At 40.2% G+C, this 19,452-nt stretch overlaps 1 protein-coding gene across 1 annotated transcript; it reads left to right on the forward strand.

Moving 5' to 3' along the window:
* The first annotated feature begins 366 nt into the window (after positions 1 to 366).
* Positions 367 to 5,565, forward strand: vps29 (VPS29 retromer complex component). The gene is made up of 4 exons (XM_080750696.1): positions 367 to 555; positions 2,903 to 3,094; positions 3,989 to 4,224; positions 4,915 to 5,565. The coding sequence occupies exons 1-4, from the start codon at positions 553 to 555 to the stop codon at positions 5,030 to 5,032; spliced, it is 549 nt and encodes a 182-aa protein (XP_080606822.1). The 5' UTR covers positions 367 to 552; the 3' UTR covers positions 5,033 to 5,565.
* The last annotated feature ends 13,887 nt before the right edge of the window (positions 5,566 to 19,452 follow it).

Raw genomic sequence — 19,452 nt, forward strand, 5'->3', positions numbered from 1 at the left:
TCATCATGGGAAATTAACATTTCGAGTTCAGCGCTGCATTGTGAGCTTGTAGATCGGCTTTTATCTCTAATTATTATAATATTTATGGAATTTCTTAGATATTTATGTTTGTTTGTTAGTTTGAAAATATATTACATAATTTTTTATTTTATTTCTAAAAAATAAAGTGATAGGCCTATATTTCAAAAGATTTCCGTCTTTTGAAATACATATTTATTTTTTGTAGGAAAAGACAATTGGATATTTTTTTCTCGAGTCGTCACCCATAAAAATTGCTCCGTGACCCACAAATGGGTCCCGACCATAGGTGCCGACCGCGTTATCGAAACAGTGCTTTAACCATATCTATGCGTTTCACAGTATACTTTTATTCTGACGGCAATTGACCAAACCGGAAATCATCACTTGTGCTAGGATGGGCTGACTTTATGCAAACCATTCACTATTGATGTAAACCCGACGTAAAACTCCCTTTTGATTGGTTGTTGGTGACGCTGTACGTGCGCAGACGCTTCCTGAACTTGACTAGCAGCAAGAAGCAGCAAAAATAAAATGGTAAGTATGAAAAGAAGAAAACCCATTCTCCCTTTTAAGACTTTAGCGGTCGGAACTCGTTGCCTGCATGACGATACTGAGGGTGTTGTTTCCTTGAGCCCCCAGTGGGGCTCCAAGGGGGGACATCAGAGCCTTCATGTTTTTAGTTAAGTCCCATCCCGTGAAGGAGCGGATCACATGACAGCTCCACTATTCACTACTAGATGCATTCAAGCTTCCCTTAAATCCCTCTTTAGTTGGCACGGGTGGGATTTTAGTTTAGCTTTTGCTTCCACCTCCTGTTTTATCACTGTCATATTGATGATAAACCCCGATTAGATAGATTGTGAATTTGTGTTGCAAGTTGTCAGCCGTTCAGCTTAAGCTAGTAGGCTAGCAGGCTAACAACTAATGTTATCTTATCTCATCTTCTCATCGGTCACTTTCTGATGTAGTGATCTAAATCCAGCCATTTAGCCATTATATATTTCACAAATTATGTTGAAAGTAAGGTCATCGTTGCCAGCAGTCAGCAGGCTTATAGCTGTACTGTACATCAGAACTTTCATTCATTCTTCCTCTATCTCTTTACTTCTCTACATCTTTACTACTACTGTATGTACCATTCTCTGACACACACTGACCCTGGTCACTGCTGGGTGTTGCCTTTGACGGTCCTCTTGAACATCTGCATTTTTTGCACTTTCTTATAAAGTGCATGTTTCAAGTTTTGTTTGTTTTTAATGAAATGTCTTTTTTCCAGGAGTTTGAAATCCAAGTCTTAAAATGCTATATAGGATTAATTGGAGAGGTGCAAGTATTTTAATTGTAGCTGTTTTATGCAACACTACAGATCATTGTTCAGTGATTAGTTGCAGTACATGTGTGTTGTTGGATTTGACCACACATTCAGGAGGGTTCAAACCACCAGGGTATCTACCATTCTCCGACACACACAAATAACCATGCAAACATTCTTTGAGGACCAGCAGCTTGGAGAGATAACCACCGTAGACACTGTCATCGTGACCACTGTATAAAATATGAACACCGTTTCTGTTTGATTATAACAATTCACCCATTTTTCATAAGCTTTGCACTCCAGTCATTACTTTGCATCCCCTTGAAATCACTAACCAGCAACACGACTAACAAAACTGATCATGTTTTGAGTGATGTCAATCTATTTAATCCATTCACCTTTTTAATTTCTAATATCAGTTTTTTTAACCCCCTGTTGTCCTTGTTTCAAGCATAATTTTGTTTTTTGTTTATTTTCCTCTTCCAATCTTTGATCATGCCACATGTTGTTCTCTCCACACACATCCTGCCTTCCCACCTATCTCACCCGCTCCCCTCCTCCCACCTCCCCACCTTGCTTGTCTCCAATCAACCAGGCTGGTCACCGGGTAAGTGCCCCTTGCTCCGTGTTGGATCCCTGTTCTCTCTCTCTCTCATCTCTGCCGGGTGGAAGGGCCTGCCTCGCACATTAACAGGGGAATTAGGGATTTAAAAGGGACACAGCTGTGGGGTTTCACAGCCCCTGCCAGGTCTGCCAGTTCACTGACAGTAGTGGATTGTTGTTGTGCTTGGCAGGCAGGCATTTGATGCTTTTCACTATTTCAGCGAGCACTCTGCTCTGGTCCCCCCAACTAATGATCACTGATCTGCAGAATTGAAGCGAGCATGGTCAATTATGGGTTTTATGTTGAATATGACTTGTGGATATTGGATTATTGATTGACCCCTGTGTGTTGTGTGAACATAGGATTCTGTAATGTGTGCGTGTGTGTTACTATAGTTATTGAGTGTCTAAAATGTGTCTCCCATTCAGTTGTATTCATTTTGGATGCCATTCTTGCTTTGTCAGAGCTCGCCTGACAATATCTTGATGTACATGTCTTATTCCCCAGGGTTTTCTTTTGGTATATTCTGGATTACAGATTTCTTACAAATTTAACTGCTATTATCTGGTTATTGCCTCTTAACTAGATGTTCTTGTGGTCAAAACCAGCCTAATTATGAAGCACGAAGAGATACAGTACCTATTAATCATAAATCCTCCACGAAAAACGAATCATCGGTACTTGGTTGCTATTTTAGTCCCCATCATTTTCGCTCATCCCATTACAACAGGGAAAGCCTCTGTGTCATTTTACATTTTAGCGTTGGCTTGTAAAGAATAGCAAATATACAAGCTCATAGCACGTCACTTCGTGCCACACGATTATATACATCTTCTGTTTTTGAATTATTTTTGAAAAATATTTTGAAAGTGTGATAACTACTCATTTAGAGGGCATTTGTAGAATCGGCCTCAAGTCTTAACAGGTTATTAATAAATCATCTGTCTGTCCTGTGCTGGTAGTTGGTCCTGGTTTTAGGTGACCTGCACATCCCCCACCGGTGCAACACCCTGCCAGCCAAGTTCAAGAAGCTCTTGGTCCCAGGCAAGATCCAACACATTCTCTGTACAGGCAACCTCTGCACCAAGGAGAGCTATGACTACCTGAAGACCCTAGCTGGAGACGTCCACATTGTCAGAGGAGACTTTGACGAGGTGGGTGGGTGTAGCTGTGTATGTGTGTGTGCGCAGTGTACAGATCCATCTAAAATATATATATATAATAACATCCATATCTCAAAATATTAGAATATTTTACTCAAAAGAAGTATTTATTATACAGAAATGTCAAACTTCTGAAATGTTATGTTAATTTATGCACTCAGTACTTGGTCTGGAATACTTTTGAACAAATGTCCTCATCAATGGGGTGTGGCATGAAGGTGGTCAGCCTCTGGTACTGCTTAGGTGTTATGGAAGCCCAGGTTTGCTTTGATAGAGGCTCATCTGTGTGGTTGAGTCTGGTGTCTCTCTAGTCTCATCTTCCTCTTGACAACACAACACAGATTCTCTGTGGAGTTCAGTTCAGGTCAGGCCAGTTGGCTGGTCAGTTAAGCCCAGTAATACCATGGTCAGTACACCAGTTACTAGTTGTTTTGGCTCTGTAGGCAGTTGCCAGACATACATAAACACAAAGCCAGATGTAGGAGCGGTTAGACCGCTCAAAAACACGAATACACCAATCAGATCAGAAGTACTTTAATCTTAAAGTGCAATAAATATACAGTCTGTGCATGTATAGTTCAGTGCTTTCTGCAGCTGTAAGTCTCGCCAGTTGTCAAGGATGCATGAACACACAACTTGCCCACTCCCAGGACATCGCTCTACATAAGAGCATCAACTGAAAGCCTTCAAATGTAAATGTAATTCGGCTTCCTCTATTCGTTGATTTCCTGTCAGATGGCATTTCGGTAAAAGATAAATACTGAAGAGAGTAGGCTGCTTGCTCTGCAAAGCAAAGCATCAAAAATAATGTACATAAAATACAGATTACAGAAAAAAATACCTCAACGTGCTTTGTACCTCACCCTCACCCATCTCATTGAACAGAACCTGAACTACCCTGAGCAGAAGGTTGTGACGGTGGGCCAGTTTAAGATCGGGCTGATCCATGGACACCAGGTGATCCCCTGGGGGGATATGGCAAGTCTAGCGCTACTGCAGAGGCAGTTGGATGTCGACATCCTCATCTCGGGACACACACACAAGTTTGAGGCCTTCGAGAATGAAAACAAGTTCTACATCAACCCCGGCTCGGCCACAGGGGCCTACAACGCACTGGAAAGGTAAGGGAACAGGAGGCAGTTTCAGTTAACACTTAAGTTGCAATGATTTTTTCTCTTCAATGTCCCGCGATGCCATGGTCTCCATAGACTTCCATGTAATTTATAGTGCACGGATCGTGCACGCCCATGCCTAGATGATGCACCACGTGTGTGCACACTGTTCACAGCTTTCAAACAAAAAAATCTGCTTGGAAATCCGTTCAGGCATTCATGATTAACCAGCCATTATGTTTTCTTCAGATGTAAACAAACATGGCTGCCATGTTTGAAAGAATGAGTTGGTATGGGGGTTAAACATGCAATTTCGCGATCGCGATCATGCCTAATACATTTCTGGAGGTCCAAAAAAGTTTTTGAAAAAAAAAATCTTTGAAAAAAAAATTTTTTTTTCTTCAAAAACGGCCCAAACTCGGGAAACTCGGGGTTGGCACAGGGGGGGTACCTTTTCAAACTCGGGAAACTCGGGGTTGGCACCATATGTGTTAAGATCAAATTAGAAAATTATGTTTGAGCAGTTTGAGCACAAGACCTATCATCTCTTTCTTTGAAAAAACTGGTTAGGTTGTAGTCATTATATTATCGTGCCACTGCCACAGAGAGTTAAGCTAGAGATACTCTGTACTGCAGAAATTAGAGAATTGTCCCAATCACAGGTATTATTTAAATGAAATCTAAACTCTTCCCTGGCAGCAACATCATCCCCTCCTTCGTGTTAATGGACATCCAGGCATCTACGGTGGTCACGTATGTCTACCAGCTCATCGGAGACGACGTCAAGGTGGAGAGAATTGAGTACAAGAAGTCGTAAGGACGGTGTGAAGGAGTATGGAGAGAGAGATTGCAGCAGAGAAGAGGGAGGAGGAGGGTGAGGCTTGGGGTGGGCGCACTTGTTGGCTACGTGTTTATCGTTTCATTCCTTTCCACCTGTGGCCTCCTGGGCCGCTACACCACAATGTTAATGCTGTACCAAACTGTTTGCTAACTTAAACTCTAAAAGAAAAGAATATGTATGAATTATATAGGTTTATATATGTCATCAACGTTTGCTTGTGTCCAAGCTATCGTTTGGTATCTGTAGAGGATGCAATAACGTCACATGTATTTGTATTCAAGGGGAAGGGGGGGTCATTTTGGTGCCATTTTTTTATTTAAATTTTTACCTCTTAGCAGTTCCAGATCTCCTGTTAGTACATGTAACCCCTGAGAAAGTGTTCTTACTGTCATTTCACCCCCACAATAAATATCTAATTTCACTCATTTAATCGGTAGTAGTTGTTGCTTTAGTCATCCAAACATTTCGGTTTACTGTGAAACATATAACATGGAAATGGACATTGTGGATTGGGAGGAAATCGCAGACTACTCAGTTTTCATACCAAAACGTTCATAGCAAAAATGACTTTCTAGGCCCAATCCCTTTTTAATAGCAGATCTACATGTTCATAATCAGGTCCATTTTCACTATTTGTCATACAACAAAGTATATAGTGCTTAAGTGGTTAAAATAAAATCATAACGAACAGCACATGCCCAGATCAGACAGGGTTTCCTGCAGCATGTTATTGGCCAGGCGGGCCACCCAGCCTAAAATCTGTAGCACCCGGCCAAGAGTCTGGTGAAAATCATGATTCCTAAATGTGCAAAACAAACTATACTTTTGCGTTTGTTTTTGTTTAATGTTGAGGACAAAAATAAGAATGAATCAAAATTAAGGGAATTAATGTAATCGAATGAATCAATCAATCAATTAAAATGTGTCGGCGCCAGAGTCTTCCCCCTAGCTTACCACCTGGCCAAGCCTTTTTCCTGCAGGAAACCCTGTCAGAGAAGGAGTGTGATTGATTTGATGGAGTTCACACGAAATCCTCAGCAAGAACCCACTGTACCCCCTTTGCTGGTGTCTCAACAGAATCTCTTCCTTTACACGGAACACTGGGCCAACACGTGGGCAGTGGCAGTGTGAGAGAGATTAGTTGTTTTTCTGATGCTGATCCAGACTGGGTGTGGCATATGGCTAAACCTGTGCCCAGAGATAAATTGGTTCCATCCCGTGTGTCTTAACTCAGTGGTTCTCAACCTATGGGGCGGGACCCCCAGAGGGGTCTCCAAATTATTTTGGGCGGTCCCCAGATGTTTAGCTAAATGTTAACATTGTTTTCTCACCCAACAGTAAACAAACCAACATACATTTTAAGTGTATAGAGAGTATCTACACATTTCTAAAGTGACAATGGCTGAATTACATTAGGACTGAACCCTGGAAGGCTAGGGTCTACTATTGCTGTCTCCCTCTGACACCTCTGACACCGACAAGAGTTTTGACACCCAAGGTCAGGAGGCACGTGTGCAGTTGTGTAGTAGGTCATCCAGCTAGAGTTGTGGTGTGTAACATTAGCTTCCATTCATGCTCCAATGAGGATCAAATTTGCACACGTCACAGCTAAATCATCTGTTAGTTTAACTGAGAGTGTAGAGAGAGAGAGAGAGAGAGAGAGAGAGAGAATGGCATGCTCTACCCACTTGGGGCATGGTGGACGCCCTAACCCTGGCCGTAGGAGTGCCATTCTCAACCCTTTTGAGCTACACTGGGAACCCAGCCCCCAACCCAGTCAGATATTGAGCAGAATGGGAACGCTTTACTAGAGCCATCAATTGAATTTTGACAACATCGGTATCGGCAATTATGAAGTCAATGTGTCCCAACTTTAAACCTGGCATCCCTATTTTGGATAATATACTGTAGTATACAGTATACAGTACAGAACTCTGTTTGTTCCTTAAGGGGAGTCTAAATTGAGTTACAAGTCTGTAACTCTGATAGTGTACAAATGGAACCAAATGAACCCGCTATCACAGTTAAGGGGAGACCATGAAATGTGAAAGTTTGAGAAACACTGGTCTAGGACTCTCCAAAAATCAGGATCGGTATCGAATCCACAGATCTGGCATAGGCTGGGTTCTATACTCTATCCACTGAACAACACAAGCAGAACTTTTACAATGTTTTAAAAGTGTTACACATCGGACAGAATGTCACCATCGTCCACCCCTATAGACAGGAAACTCAGACATTCACTGAGAGAATCGTCAGGTCCTTCCTCAGCCTCCAGATCCAGCTCTTCCCACAGACTGGATCCTGATCACAGAGTGATGCCAAATGACAATAAAAGTAGTGTTATTTGTGCAGTTCTTCACATCCTCAAGTTAGTAAAACACAGAAGTGTAAAGTAATACTTTTACTTCTACTCCTCTACATCTTGGATTCAAATACTGTACTTTTACTCCACTACATTTATTTGAAAACTTTATTACCGGTAGTTACTTTGCAGGTGTAAATTATAATATTTTAACATTAACCCACTTTAGCCCTATTTTATACCTTGGCTATTTGAAAATAGACGATCTACAAGCTCAGCGCGTCCCATTGCGACGCGTTCGCGCTGTGAGCTTGTAGATCTGCTATTTTCAAGCATTTAGTACTTTTACTTTTGGTACTTTAAGTACATTTTGATGCCAATACTTTCATACTTTTACTCAAGTACATTTTGAATTCTGGACATTTGTAGTAACGGAGTACATCTACAGTGCAGTATTGATACTTTTACTTAAATACAAAATATGAGTACCGGTTTTTTATTTTCCACCAGGTAAAATACAGTATCAGTCAACTTCAATGATGTGCAATTTAACAAAGGTAAAAAGTAAAGCAGTGATTCTCAACCTCATTTTAAGGACCCCCCCCCCCCCAGCTTGATATGCACTAGGCTATGGATCCCCATCTGATACAATTTTTATCTCTGGGACCCCAATCTACACTGTAAATCTAAGTTTCATAATTTAATTCTGAGACAAATTGTTCCATGTGTACACTTGTTACACACAACCATAAGGGTCCATTTGATCCCCAAATATTGATCTTTTATGCTGGGGTGGGACACCCTGGAACCCACCCAAGGACCCCTGTATGTGGGTCCCCAGACTATGTTGAGAACCAGTGCAGTAGATCAACTTACGTGTCAGCCGTTTCTTTTTCTTTAAGGCAGGCACCTTTGCGGTGTATTTTTTGGTCTTTCTATGTTTTGATGTTGGTGTACCAGGAGATCTGTGTTTTTTAACAGACAAGTTTTTAAGAATTTAGAGCTTGTCAGTGACTGCAAATTAAAAAGCTTCAATTATTGTATAGTGCCTACATTACTAGCCAGTAATATTACTAGAATTAGCTATATTCATATAAATAGTGAATGTTTTCCGGTGATAAAAGCTACCAGCTAACAGATGCAACTATACTAAATAAACATTCCTCTCTGTAGTATGTACAATAATGCTACGTAAAGAAATGAGAGACGTAGATGTATCATCTTTTCTAAGTAATTTAATTAGATTATCTGTATGGTGTTCTTTGGCTTTGAGATATCTACATTTAAAAAACGGAATAATTCAATTAAATTAATAAACGCTGTTTCCTACCTTCCTTTGGCATGGATTTTGGGGAGCTTGGATTTCTTGGATTTGGGAACTTCCCGCTGACTATTTTCTGGTGCACACTGTACCTCCGGCTCTGGAGCCACAACAAAACTTTCCCTCTCTGGACTGTTGCCTATGAAAAAAACAAAAACAACAACAACAAAGAAGAACAGATTCTTACTTGAATTTACATAATCACTCTGTGAAATGAGATGAGAACAAATCTGCACTATTCTTACTATTCAATCAACACCAAATTCTATTAAGAGCCTGACAATTGCATTTTCTCTCCTATTCCATTTCTTAAAATCCTTATACTTTTCCAGGACTGCTTGTTTCTATATATGGCTAGTGAAACAACCTTCGGGGATCGATAAGGTTCAATGTTAAGTTATCAAATTATGCTGAATTGCAACAGCAGTGTGCATTTCCTCCACGTTTCATCCTACATGCAATGGATCTGCAGCGATCAGGTTTAGATGTGCAAGCTTTTCCTGTTCCCTTAAGTCAGCAGCACATTGTCCCACACACAATACAAATGAATCAAATGCAAACTGCATTTCTCTCACCTGTTCTTATGCACCTGTGGAGAACATTCATATAATGTTGGTTAATAAGGTTGCGCACGTGCTGTGCACTGTAGGATTGAGCTATAGTGTACAGATACTCCTTCTGAGCAGGGGTCAGCTCTGAGTTCTAGAGGAGAAAGACATGGTGTGAGCTTATAGCCTATTTTCCCAATTTGTCATACAACAAAGTATATACAGCACAACGTACTGTAAGTGGTTGAGTTCTGGAATGCACCTCAATACAACATAATACCGTCCGTGACATAACGTGGACGTTCACCTTCAAAAATGGGGCTGAAGTCATAGCTCTGCGAATGTGAATGATGGGTCCATGCTCTGGAGAGTGTCTAGCCAGGGGTCTCCTGGCCCTCAAACCACTGTCCGAGTTCACACTGACATCGAGCAACACTGTAAACAAGAACACCACCAAATGAATTCAGCCCTTTAAAAAAACTCAGTTTTCATTTAAAAAAGGACATTTAACCACTTGGTAACATTTGTACAAATGGATAAATTTGTTTGACAATTTTACGGTGCACCAGTCTCCAGGACCATATTCTGTGCATGACTCAAATACCTACAAATACCACCATTGTCTTGTGTTTCTTGTCTCCCTCTTGTCTACCTGTCTCAATTGAATTGATCTTGGTCGCACTGAGTTGAACTGAACTGAATTGAACTCAAATATGACCAATGGATTGAAAAGTAAAACTCTGTTTCCTACTCAGCATTATACACTGTGTCTTTGAAACCCCTCATGCTGCCTGTAGTTAATGTGTCAAACCAAAGCATTCCTAATTAGGACACCAGCCAGCATTCTTCCTGTTACAGCTCAGGCGGGCATGACCCAAATTCAACCTCAGGTGTAGTGTTTCCTCTAGTTTCCACAGATAACGTGCGCACTGCTGGGTCTCGGCTCGAGAAAATCTGTCTCTCGGGTTTCAAACCAAACAAGACACTGACGTATTTTGTTGATTCAGCAAGGAGATGGTGTGTATGTGTCCGAAATGCTGACTGGGTTGACTGAGAGTGAGTTGATGACAGAAGAAAAGTTAAGAACTCATGTTATGGATTCAAATCTGCTTGTCTTTACTCTATTCTCTAAATTATAATGTAATTTTATTAAAGGGGGTAAAGAAAAATATCCAAGACCAGGCACTTGTGAGGGGGTTGAATTTAATAAAGCCCTAACAGGCTAGAACATGTTATAAAACAAAACTACATCTGCTTATGACTTCATCGGGGAGGTGCATTTTATATTTGAATGTTTCATTCTGTATTCAGGACTGATATTACTAGTAACCAGAGTAGGAGCATGATCTGAACTCACCACTATTTGAATCAGGTATCCCTGTTAACCTGCAATTTAAAACAAGTTTCATGTAGTATAATCACAATGAACTGTAGATTGAATAATAATACTATATCCCTTATTTCATTTCTAGCTTAGGTTAAAAGGTATTTGTCTTTAATTAATAATACAATAATTATGAGTGGGAAATTAAAAAGCAGTTCATTATTCACAATTGAAAAGGCTAATACAGTATCAATTTACCTTGGAAAAATGCTAACCGGATGCCGCCTGTTCCTTTTCTGATTTTTTGCAAACGTCACCTGCTTTTTCATGACAGGAGGAGGTGACGTTGCAATGAGCAGGTGGTCGAGCTCACTGACCCTGGTCGCACACATGTCCCAGCTGGTCTAGGCTCGAGCCCTCTTTCCTGTGCCTCCCCTATGCTGTTTCCATCTCATCTGTCTGCAGTGATGGAAGAAGAATTCACAGTCCAATTATCAATACTCTATTGTAGAAATAATTCTGTTACAAGACAAGTTCGGTATTCAAAAATGGACGTGTAAAAAGTGCAAAGATAACGACATCAAAATGTACTCAAAGAACCAAAAGTAAAATTATGCAGAATGTCTAATTTCACAAGTTTTCAAAATGTATAAAAATCCTTTGAAAATAGCAGATTTGTAAGCTCACTGCAACATGTTTTCAAATTGCCAAAGTATCTATTTAGGTCTGAAGTGGTTTTGTAATAATAATCAAAACCTACAAAGTACGTTTTCAAATAGTGGAGTACAAGTACAATATTTGCCTTTGAGATGTAATGGAGTAGAAGTAAAATTATTTAAAATTGGAAGCATTCCAGTGAAGTAAAACATTTTACTTAACCTCACTACTTAAGTACTTAGTTACTTTATACCACTGTCTGTCTCTATAAAGTACATGTGCAAATTGGAGAACACTGCCTACTCCCCATTACAAGACAATATATGATTTAAAAAGAGAAGGGCTGAACAGGGCTCCGGCTCCCCTGTAAAAATACATCTTGTATATCAATGGGACTCACCTGTATAAATAAAGGTCAAATAAAAAAGAACAGGTGGTCCATATTCACTGAAGGTCCAAACCCATGACTGTAGAGTGAAGGACAGCTGCTGTCTTCTCTTGGGCAGGCGATTACTTTGGAAGTGCAGGCAGGCTCATTATCACTGGAGGGCCCTACGGTAGGTGTGCTCTTGGCCAGGTGTCACAGAAACGCTACACCTGTGTTACTTGCTCAATAGGATCCGTCTAAATCAGGGGTTGTCAACTGGTGGACCTTGGAAGGTCTGGGAAGGTTTGATAAACTTAGACAACAGCTGTTGGTCTAAGTTTATCAAACAAGTTCCCAGGAACACACACACACACACACACACACACACACACACACACACACACACACTAACTATTAACTGCATGGGTAGAAAATGTGATCAATTAGTGCACGTTTATCACCCTCACGCTCCGTTTTATCACTCCCCTCATCAGTGGCAGATTAAGGCTCAGTATGTGATAAATGTAGATATCAACTGGGCAATCATTCCATGTATTTTTATGTTAGTCCTCACTCCTCATTAGAATAAAATATAGTCACCCCTGTATTTCTGGGACTCCTTATTGCATGGTCAGCTGTATGTTTACTGTAAAAACTGGGTTGTCGTTCTGTTTGATGTTCTGTGGTTTAAGATGAATTTAGATTACACCATAATGTAATGCCATGGAAAGCTGCCCTATAGTAAACAAAAAGTACCACTGAGATTTCCTCACCATGTAGGGACTAGGGAGGGAGTTTAAAAACACTTTGAAGGTTTCTGTTGTCCACTGTATTTTGGCTCCTTTGCACCCAGATAAACTCTAGTGTCTCAGCAGCTGAGAATTCTACCACACACACTATCTGAAGTAGACATGTTTCGTGGATGAGGTGTACAGCCAATTATTTTAAAAACTTTTTTCCCCTCTCTATTTAATCATTATGTCACTACTGGCTCACCTGCCCGTGAGGAGCCCCCACTGGGAGGAAAATGTTCTGTCAATTCATGATTAGACCTCTTTTATTAGACGTCTAGCGCTTGGCCTGTAATCACAAGATATGAAAGTATTACCTGATATACTTTCCCTCAAACACACATTGATGTGAATTTACATCCTATTCTATACACTGGCTGCCTGCTACAGAATTGATTTCAAGATTGTATTGATGACTTTTGAAGCCAGTCCAAGAGATGGTCTGGCTCCCAATACATTGTGGACTTGGGTCAGAACCCTCCTGGACCCTCCCAAAACTTGCCTAAGCTCTGCATCTAATAAGGCTAGCAGCGTCTAGGTCTTCTTTTAAATCGGTTCTGAAAACACATCTGTATGTTAAGTGTTTTTCCTAAGGAGATGTGCTTAGGTCAGCTCTGATTGCTTAACTTGTTTTATCGGCTGGCTGGCTACAGATGCTGTTTTCATTTTTTCTCTCTCGCTGATGTTTGCTGTTTTTAACATGTCTGTAAATCACTTTGTAAATATGTTTTGAGAAGCGCTAAGTAAAATTCATTCATTAATTCATTGTGAGATCAAATTTAAAAAGAAAAAAGAAACACTTAACTTACAGTATAGGTCATATTTGACCTTGACCCTATGGAGTTTCCCTTGAAATGGACCCTATATCATAAAATAAGTTTATATTAAAATTTGCACCCTTAAAACCCTGTAAAAGTGTTATTTGTGTTTTAGTGTACCGGTAGGCTGTTACTGTAGGCTATATAAGGACAAACCTGTTTAGATGAGTGAAGACACACAATAAACACATGCTTCAAGACAGGTGTAATAGACCTTTTTGTATTGCCATGAAATAGCAGGGTTATGTTACATCCTCAATGATACTAATTAAGGTTGTGTTCCATTCAGGTCAAACAGAGTCATGGTGCTGCTATTGTGCATGTTGGCTCACTGGAGAGGCTCTGCTAACTTATCATTGGTAGTGGATTAGTGTCATTGGTATCGCCTGTGAAGGATGTAACATTACCCTACTAATTATTGCCAAATGGCTGCTCTGAAAAGACCCATCTACACGCTCACAACAGCTAATGATGTTTGTGTGCTTGTAAATCTGCTATTTATTCGCTGTTTGACAGACCGTCAATATGCAAACAGTGAGCTGATAGCTGTACTGTTGAAACTTTGATGCATGTACTGATGATTGATTGATCGATTGATCGATCGATCGAATACTTAAGAGTTTGCGAAAAGCACAGAGGTACAGTAGGCCTAGGTACTAAACAGTGAACTGATAGATTCAGTAAGATTGGGGTACTGCTGAAACTTTAAGGGATTGATTGATTGATTGATTGATTGATTGATTGATTGATTGAATACGTTTACAGTTTGCAAAAAAGCACAGAGGTACAGTAGTACAGTGTAAACAGTGGTAGATATAGCCTATATCAGGGGTCTTCAACAGGGGGTCCAGGACCCCTATTCAGAATTACTACAGGGGGTCCTCCAAATCTTTGTGTGATAGAAACATTTTTCCTCCTTTTTAATATTAACCACTTGAACCCTAACGTCCATATTCGGAGAACTTTAGCCAAAAATAGCAGATCTACAAGCTCACAACGCCTCGCAGTTGGGAGCTTGTAGATATGCTATTTTCGGCAAAGAGGTTCGGTGTAGAGGAGAAAAAAAGAGCAGACTAAGTTTAAGTACAGAGTGAAAGTTCAAGTTTATTAAGTAGGCATATTGATGGTTCAAGTGGTTACATATCTGATAACACAAGTTGACATGAATCGAAAATACACTGATGAGTGTGTTGTCAAACCATGAAACTACACTGTATGGAATCTATGAAAAGGTTGTGGGTGTCCCTGCTTCATCTCTCTCTCAACTAAGGTATCCTTGGCATAGAGTTATAATAGGTCCTTGGCCTGAAAACGTTGAAGACCCCTGGCCTATATCATATGTATAACAAGTGAACTAGTTGAGTTTTCATTGCTTTATTACAGTTCCCTGCTGACCTTTGTTTCCTTCTGGGCACAGTGGGCGTTAGTAAATAATGACGTCAGAATACTGCGCGGAAGCTATCGCTTGCAGTTTGGTTTGGTTGAGCTCTGCTCGGCTCTTTTTGTTGTTGTTTTGTTTTTACAATTTGTCTTCTGAAAATGTCAAAAGTAGGAATTCTGAGAGATTTTGTCAACGAAAGGCTAACTGTGGCTGTTGAAGAGATATGTGTGGAGTTTGGAAGAACGATAAGAGACTACGAGGATGAAGTTACTCGTTTAAAGGCGGAGAACCTTCAACAACAGAAGAGACTGGACACCATTTTGAAGACTCAAAGTAGTTTAAATAGAAAAGGTTTGTTTAAAAAAAACTTGGTACTGTACAGCGATATTAGCTAACATTAGTGTGCACTTTGTGTGTGTGCGTGCGCGTGTTTGTGACATGATTATAATCTATAGAACTTCTAATCATGCAACAAATAAAGCAATTAGTACCCTACTTACAGTCAAGGGTAGGTGTCAAGTTCCACAAAAAATTGTTAGCTGGATATCAATTAACCCTAGCAGTCTTGAGCCAAGGGCAAGGCTAAATTAACCCTGGCCTAGCCTGGCTTATATATATATATTGCATGTATTAGATTATGACATGATCTACACATGTGCTCATTGAAGAGAGTTAACATGTGATTAGTGCTGCTGTGAAGAACAATCTGGTGGGTTTAGGGCTGTGAATAAGGTGCTAATTGAACCTATTATTATTAATTCACACACATACCCACATTTAATTGTTCCTGTCCCCTAAAATAAAATGTTTTGCCTGTTATCACTCCAAAAACCTTGCTTTGGTCAAACAGCCTACAGCGAAATGTCGTTAATATTATTCACTAATGCAAGCATTGAGTACTTTAATTTGAGTGAATGCAAGTTTATTCATTCAAAAAATGCATTGGAAGATCTGGTTGGAAGTTTAATGTTGTTGCTTGTACTGTCCATGTTGTACAGAGGTCCACCAGTTAATGATAATTAATAGAATATTGTCATAAATATCTTATTTATAGAACAGTTGCTTGGTTGATTTTTGACATTATGCTGCATTAATCCGTAGACCAATATGTTCCTCATTTATGTGCCAAGATGCTGATATTTATGATAGTGGATATACATTTTTGATCGTTTTCTGCATGTCAGCATTAATCTATTTCCCTCTTCCCTCTTCTAGATCCTACCCAGGTTTTGTACTTGTTCCCAGAGGAGGTTTCCGCTGAGCCGCAGACAAGCACCAGTCTATGCCAGGAGCAGTTGGAGCCTCTGCTGATTAAAGAGGAACAGGAGGACGTATTTCTCGGGCCAGAGGAGGCGGGCGTCTCGAAGTTGACATTACCGTCGGTGAAATGTGAAACCGATGAAGTTAGACCTTTGTCTTCACATGTCAGTCAAAGCAAAACCGAGGACAACAGAGAGACGGAGTCACCACTTGGTACCTCAACTGAGGGGAAAATTGATGGAAATCTAACTACCAGCGTAAAGCTCGTCTCTTCAGACTGTTTTGAAACTGACACTGAAGACCGCGATGAGGATGACGATCAGAGGGATACCGGGAAACTTAAGTCAGGTTTACGCACGCTGAAACCAAAGAACGCACAGCTCACCAAAGGACAAAATCTGTCTGTCAGTAACGAGACACCTGTCGAATTTACAAACCAAAGCCCGACTCCTCTTTGTTGTAAAATCTGTGAAAAATCTTTTCCAAGTAAATTGTCTTTAATGGTACACGTTAGAATTCATTCAAGAGATTGTGGTTTGTGTGGGAAACATTTAGAGGCTTCGGAGAACTTGAAACTTCACCTTCAAGCTCACAGTACCTGTAATATTTGTGGTAAAACATTTGCATGGGTTTCCGGTCTTCAAAGGCACATGAAGGGTCACACTGGGGAAAAACCCTTCTGCTGCACGGTTTGTGGTAAAGTATTTAGCGAGAAAGCATATATGAAAGTACATATGAGGAAACACACGGGCGAAAAGCCATTCAATTGTACAATTTGTGGAAAGGGAATATACGCCAAAGGACTTTTAAAAATACACATGAGAAGTCACACTGGTGAAAAACCATTTATTTGTCCATTTTGTGGCAAAGGGTTTGGCCAGAAAGCAAATCTAAATGTGCACGTCAGAAATCACACAGGTGAGAAGCCCTTTGGATGCAGTGTTTGTGGCAAACAATTCACCGAGAATGGAGCGCTGAAAAGACACATGGCAACTCATACTGGGGAAAAGCCCTTTACCTGTACAGTCTGTGGTAAAGGATTTGCTCGTGAGTCGGTTCTGAGGAACCACATGACGATTCATTCAGCGGAGAGACCTTTTGTTTGCATACATTGCGGACAACGGTTTGTTGAGAGTGGACAGCTGAAGAGACACGTGAAATCACACACGCCACAGAAGCTTTACTCTGGATCCTCCGTTCCGGTGGACAGTTTGAAAGAGCAAAGCGCCAGCTGTAGTTTTCAAGTGATGGATGAAACGTGAAACTTTGTTCTTATTTCCAACAATGTTGAACTTGAAAATTAGTCGTATACACCTATGTTCTTATGTTTATGCTTTTATTTATATATTTTGTTTGTTTATTGACAAAAAACTGACATTTCAGAGACTTACCGTATGTTAACTTCCTGCTAAATTGGAGTGTGGGTTTCTTACAATGCAAAGTTTTATCATATTCAATGCTAGTTTGAAGCTTCTTGATATCATGTAATATTGCAGTGCAGATCTGTAACCTCTAGAAACGTTTTTATTTGGATGTTCAGTGAATGGGACATGAGTCATGACAAACTAAAATAAAGTTTCATGTTCTGTTGCTGGAGTGATTCTCTTCATAAGGAATACATTACACTAACGAGTGAGTAGGCACTAGGCAGGTTCTGTCTTGTTTAAAGAAGGCAGTTAAAAGCGTGTTGCAGTAGCAGCAAACGTGGTTTACACGGTGCAAACAAAAGACACATCGTCTCACCAAACTACCATTAAATATTTATAAAAAATAGGTGACAACACATTTGTCACCTGAGTTATTTTCAGCAAACAATGGAGAAGCCTATAAATTGGACATTAGAGACAAGTAACATCAAGATATCAAGTATCGCTATTCCCATTAAAGGTAAGAATTCTCTTTGGTTAATATAAGTGTTAAATAGCTGTTTATTCTGATGCTATATAGTGTTTGTTCAATAATGCATGTTCAGGTTGGGATACCACTTTTATCCAATCAGGATAGAGAACTCAGACAGTAGATAAAGAAGTGAAAATTGAAGTGATGACAAGAAATTAGCAGACAATTGGAACTGTAACCCATCTGACATTTTATTTTCTGTTTATTAAAGAGCTAGAGAGACAGGTGTACTGTAATGGAACATACACTCTAAGTACATTTACTCAAGTACTGTACTTATGTACACTTTTAAAGTACTTTTACTTTACTGGAATATTCCAATTTTCAGTAATTTTACTTCTACTCCACCCCAGACAACTATTTGAATGTTTTACAGCTCAGTTTTATTATTCATTCAATCCAAGGACTCATACTACTACAGTAGGTGGCGGTATCCACCTAAAGGCAATGGTTTCACCCCACCTTAAAAACTAAAACAAGAATGATGTCATAATTCTGCGCGAAAGCTTGTGTTGACATTTGACAATCTACTTTTGGTTAGCTGCTAGAGCTACTTGTATTATTAAAACTACTAAACACCCCATTATTTTCTTCTGGAAATGTCTAATGTGCAAATGCTGAGAACTTTCGTCCACGACAGATTAACTATGGCCATCGAGGAGATATTTGTGGTGTTTGAAAGGACAATAACAGAGTGCGAGGATGAAGTGTGTCGATTACAAGCAGAGAATGGTCGACAACGGCGGCTGCTGGATGTCATTCTAAAACCTGAAGTTAGGTTACATAGAACAGGTAATATACTGTAGCAAACAATGTTATTTCACATTATTTGTGCACAATGCATCATCCAATGTATTCCATGGTGAGGAGCAAACGTAGCTTTGCTGTAATTAACCGTACTGAATACTGATTATTAAGTCCAACGTCCAAACTGTACATGCTTTATTACATAGTAACACGCACGCACGCACGCACACACACACACACACACACACACACACACACACACACACACACACACACACACACACACACCACTTTCATGGGTCTGTGCTTTTCAACAATGTCATTTGGTCCCATAGGTCCCCTTAAGATTTCTGCCAGTGAAGAGGGGTTTTCCTATGAGCAACTGGACAGGTGCCACAGTCTGGGCCAAGAGGATTATGAGTTTCCACTGATTAAAGAGGAACAAGAGGAACTTTTTGATGGGCCTGGTGAGACAGATTTCTCAGAGGTGACAACAACACCGCCTCCGGTAAAAAGTGAAAATGAAGATGAGAATCCTCTGTCTTCAGAGCTCAGTCAAAGCCAAACCGAGGAATACCAGGTACCAAACCTTCGAGTCAATACCGCAATGAAACAGATGCCAAATTGGGAATTCGATGCCGTATTGGAACCTGCCATTAATCTTGCTGTAGATGGCCATCTCATCTCATCATACTGTTCTGAGACTGAAGATGCAGATGATGATTTGAAGGAGGTCAAGGACTCCGCCTTGTGTTTAAACATGCTGAAATCAAAGGAGACACAGAGCGTGGAAGGACAGTGTCTGTCCCTCACCAATGACTTCAAGAGACTTCCAGAATCGTCCCAAGAACCGAATTCAACAAATCAAACATCAACCACTTGTAAAATATGCCAAGTGTCCTTCATTAGTTCGACGTCTTTAATGGTGCATGTTAGAACCCATAAACGGGATTGTGGTATCTGTGGGAAGCATCTAGA

Source organism: Nannobrachium achirus (assembly GCF_963921795.1).
Source record: "Nannobrachium achirus genome assembly, chromosome: 20".
NCBI classification, from domain to species: domain Eukaryota; kingdom Metazoa; phylum Chordata; class Actinopteri; order Myctophiformes; family Myctophidae; genus Nannobrachium; species Nannobrachium achirus.

Excerpts from the sequence above, each read along its gene's own strand:
- vps29 (XM_080750696.1), top strand. Across the intron at positions 3,095-3,988 it reads TCAGAGGAGACTTTGACGAG|AACCTGAACTACCCTGAGCA; the intron begins GTGGGTGGGTGT and ends CTCATTGAACAG. Across the intron at positions 4,225-4,914 it reads GCCTACAACGCACTGGAAAG|CAACATCATCCCCTCCTTCG; the intron begins GTAAGGGAACAG and ends CTTCCCTGGCAG.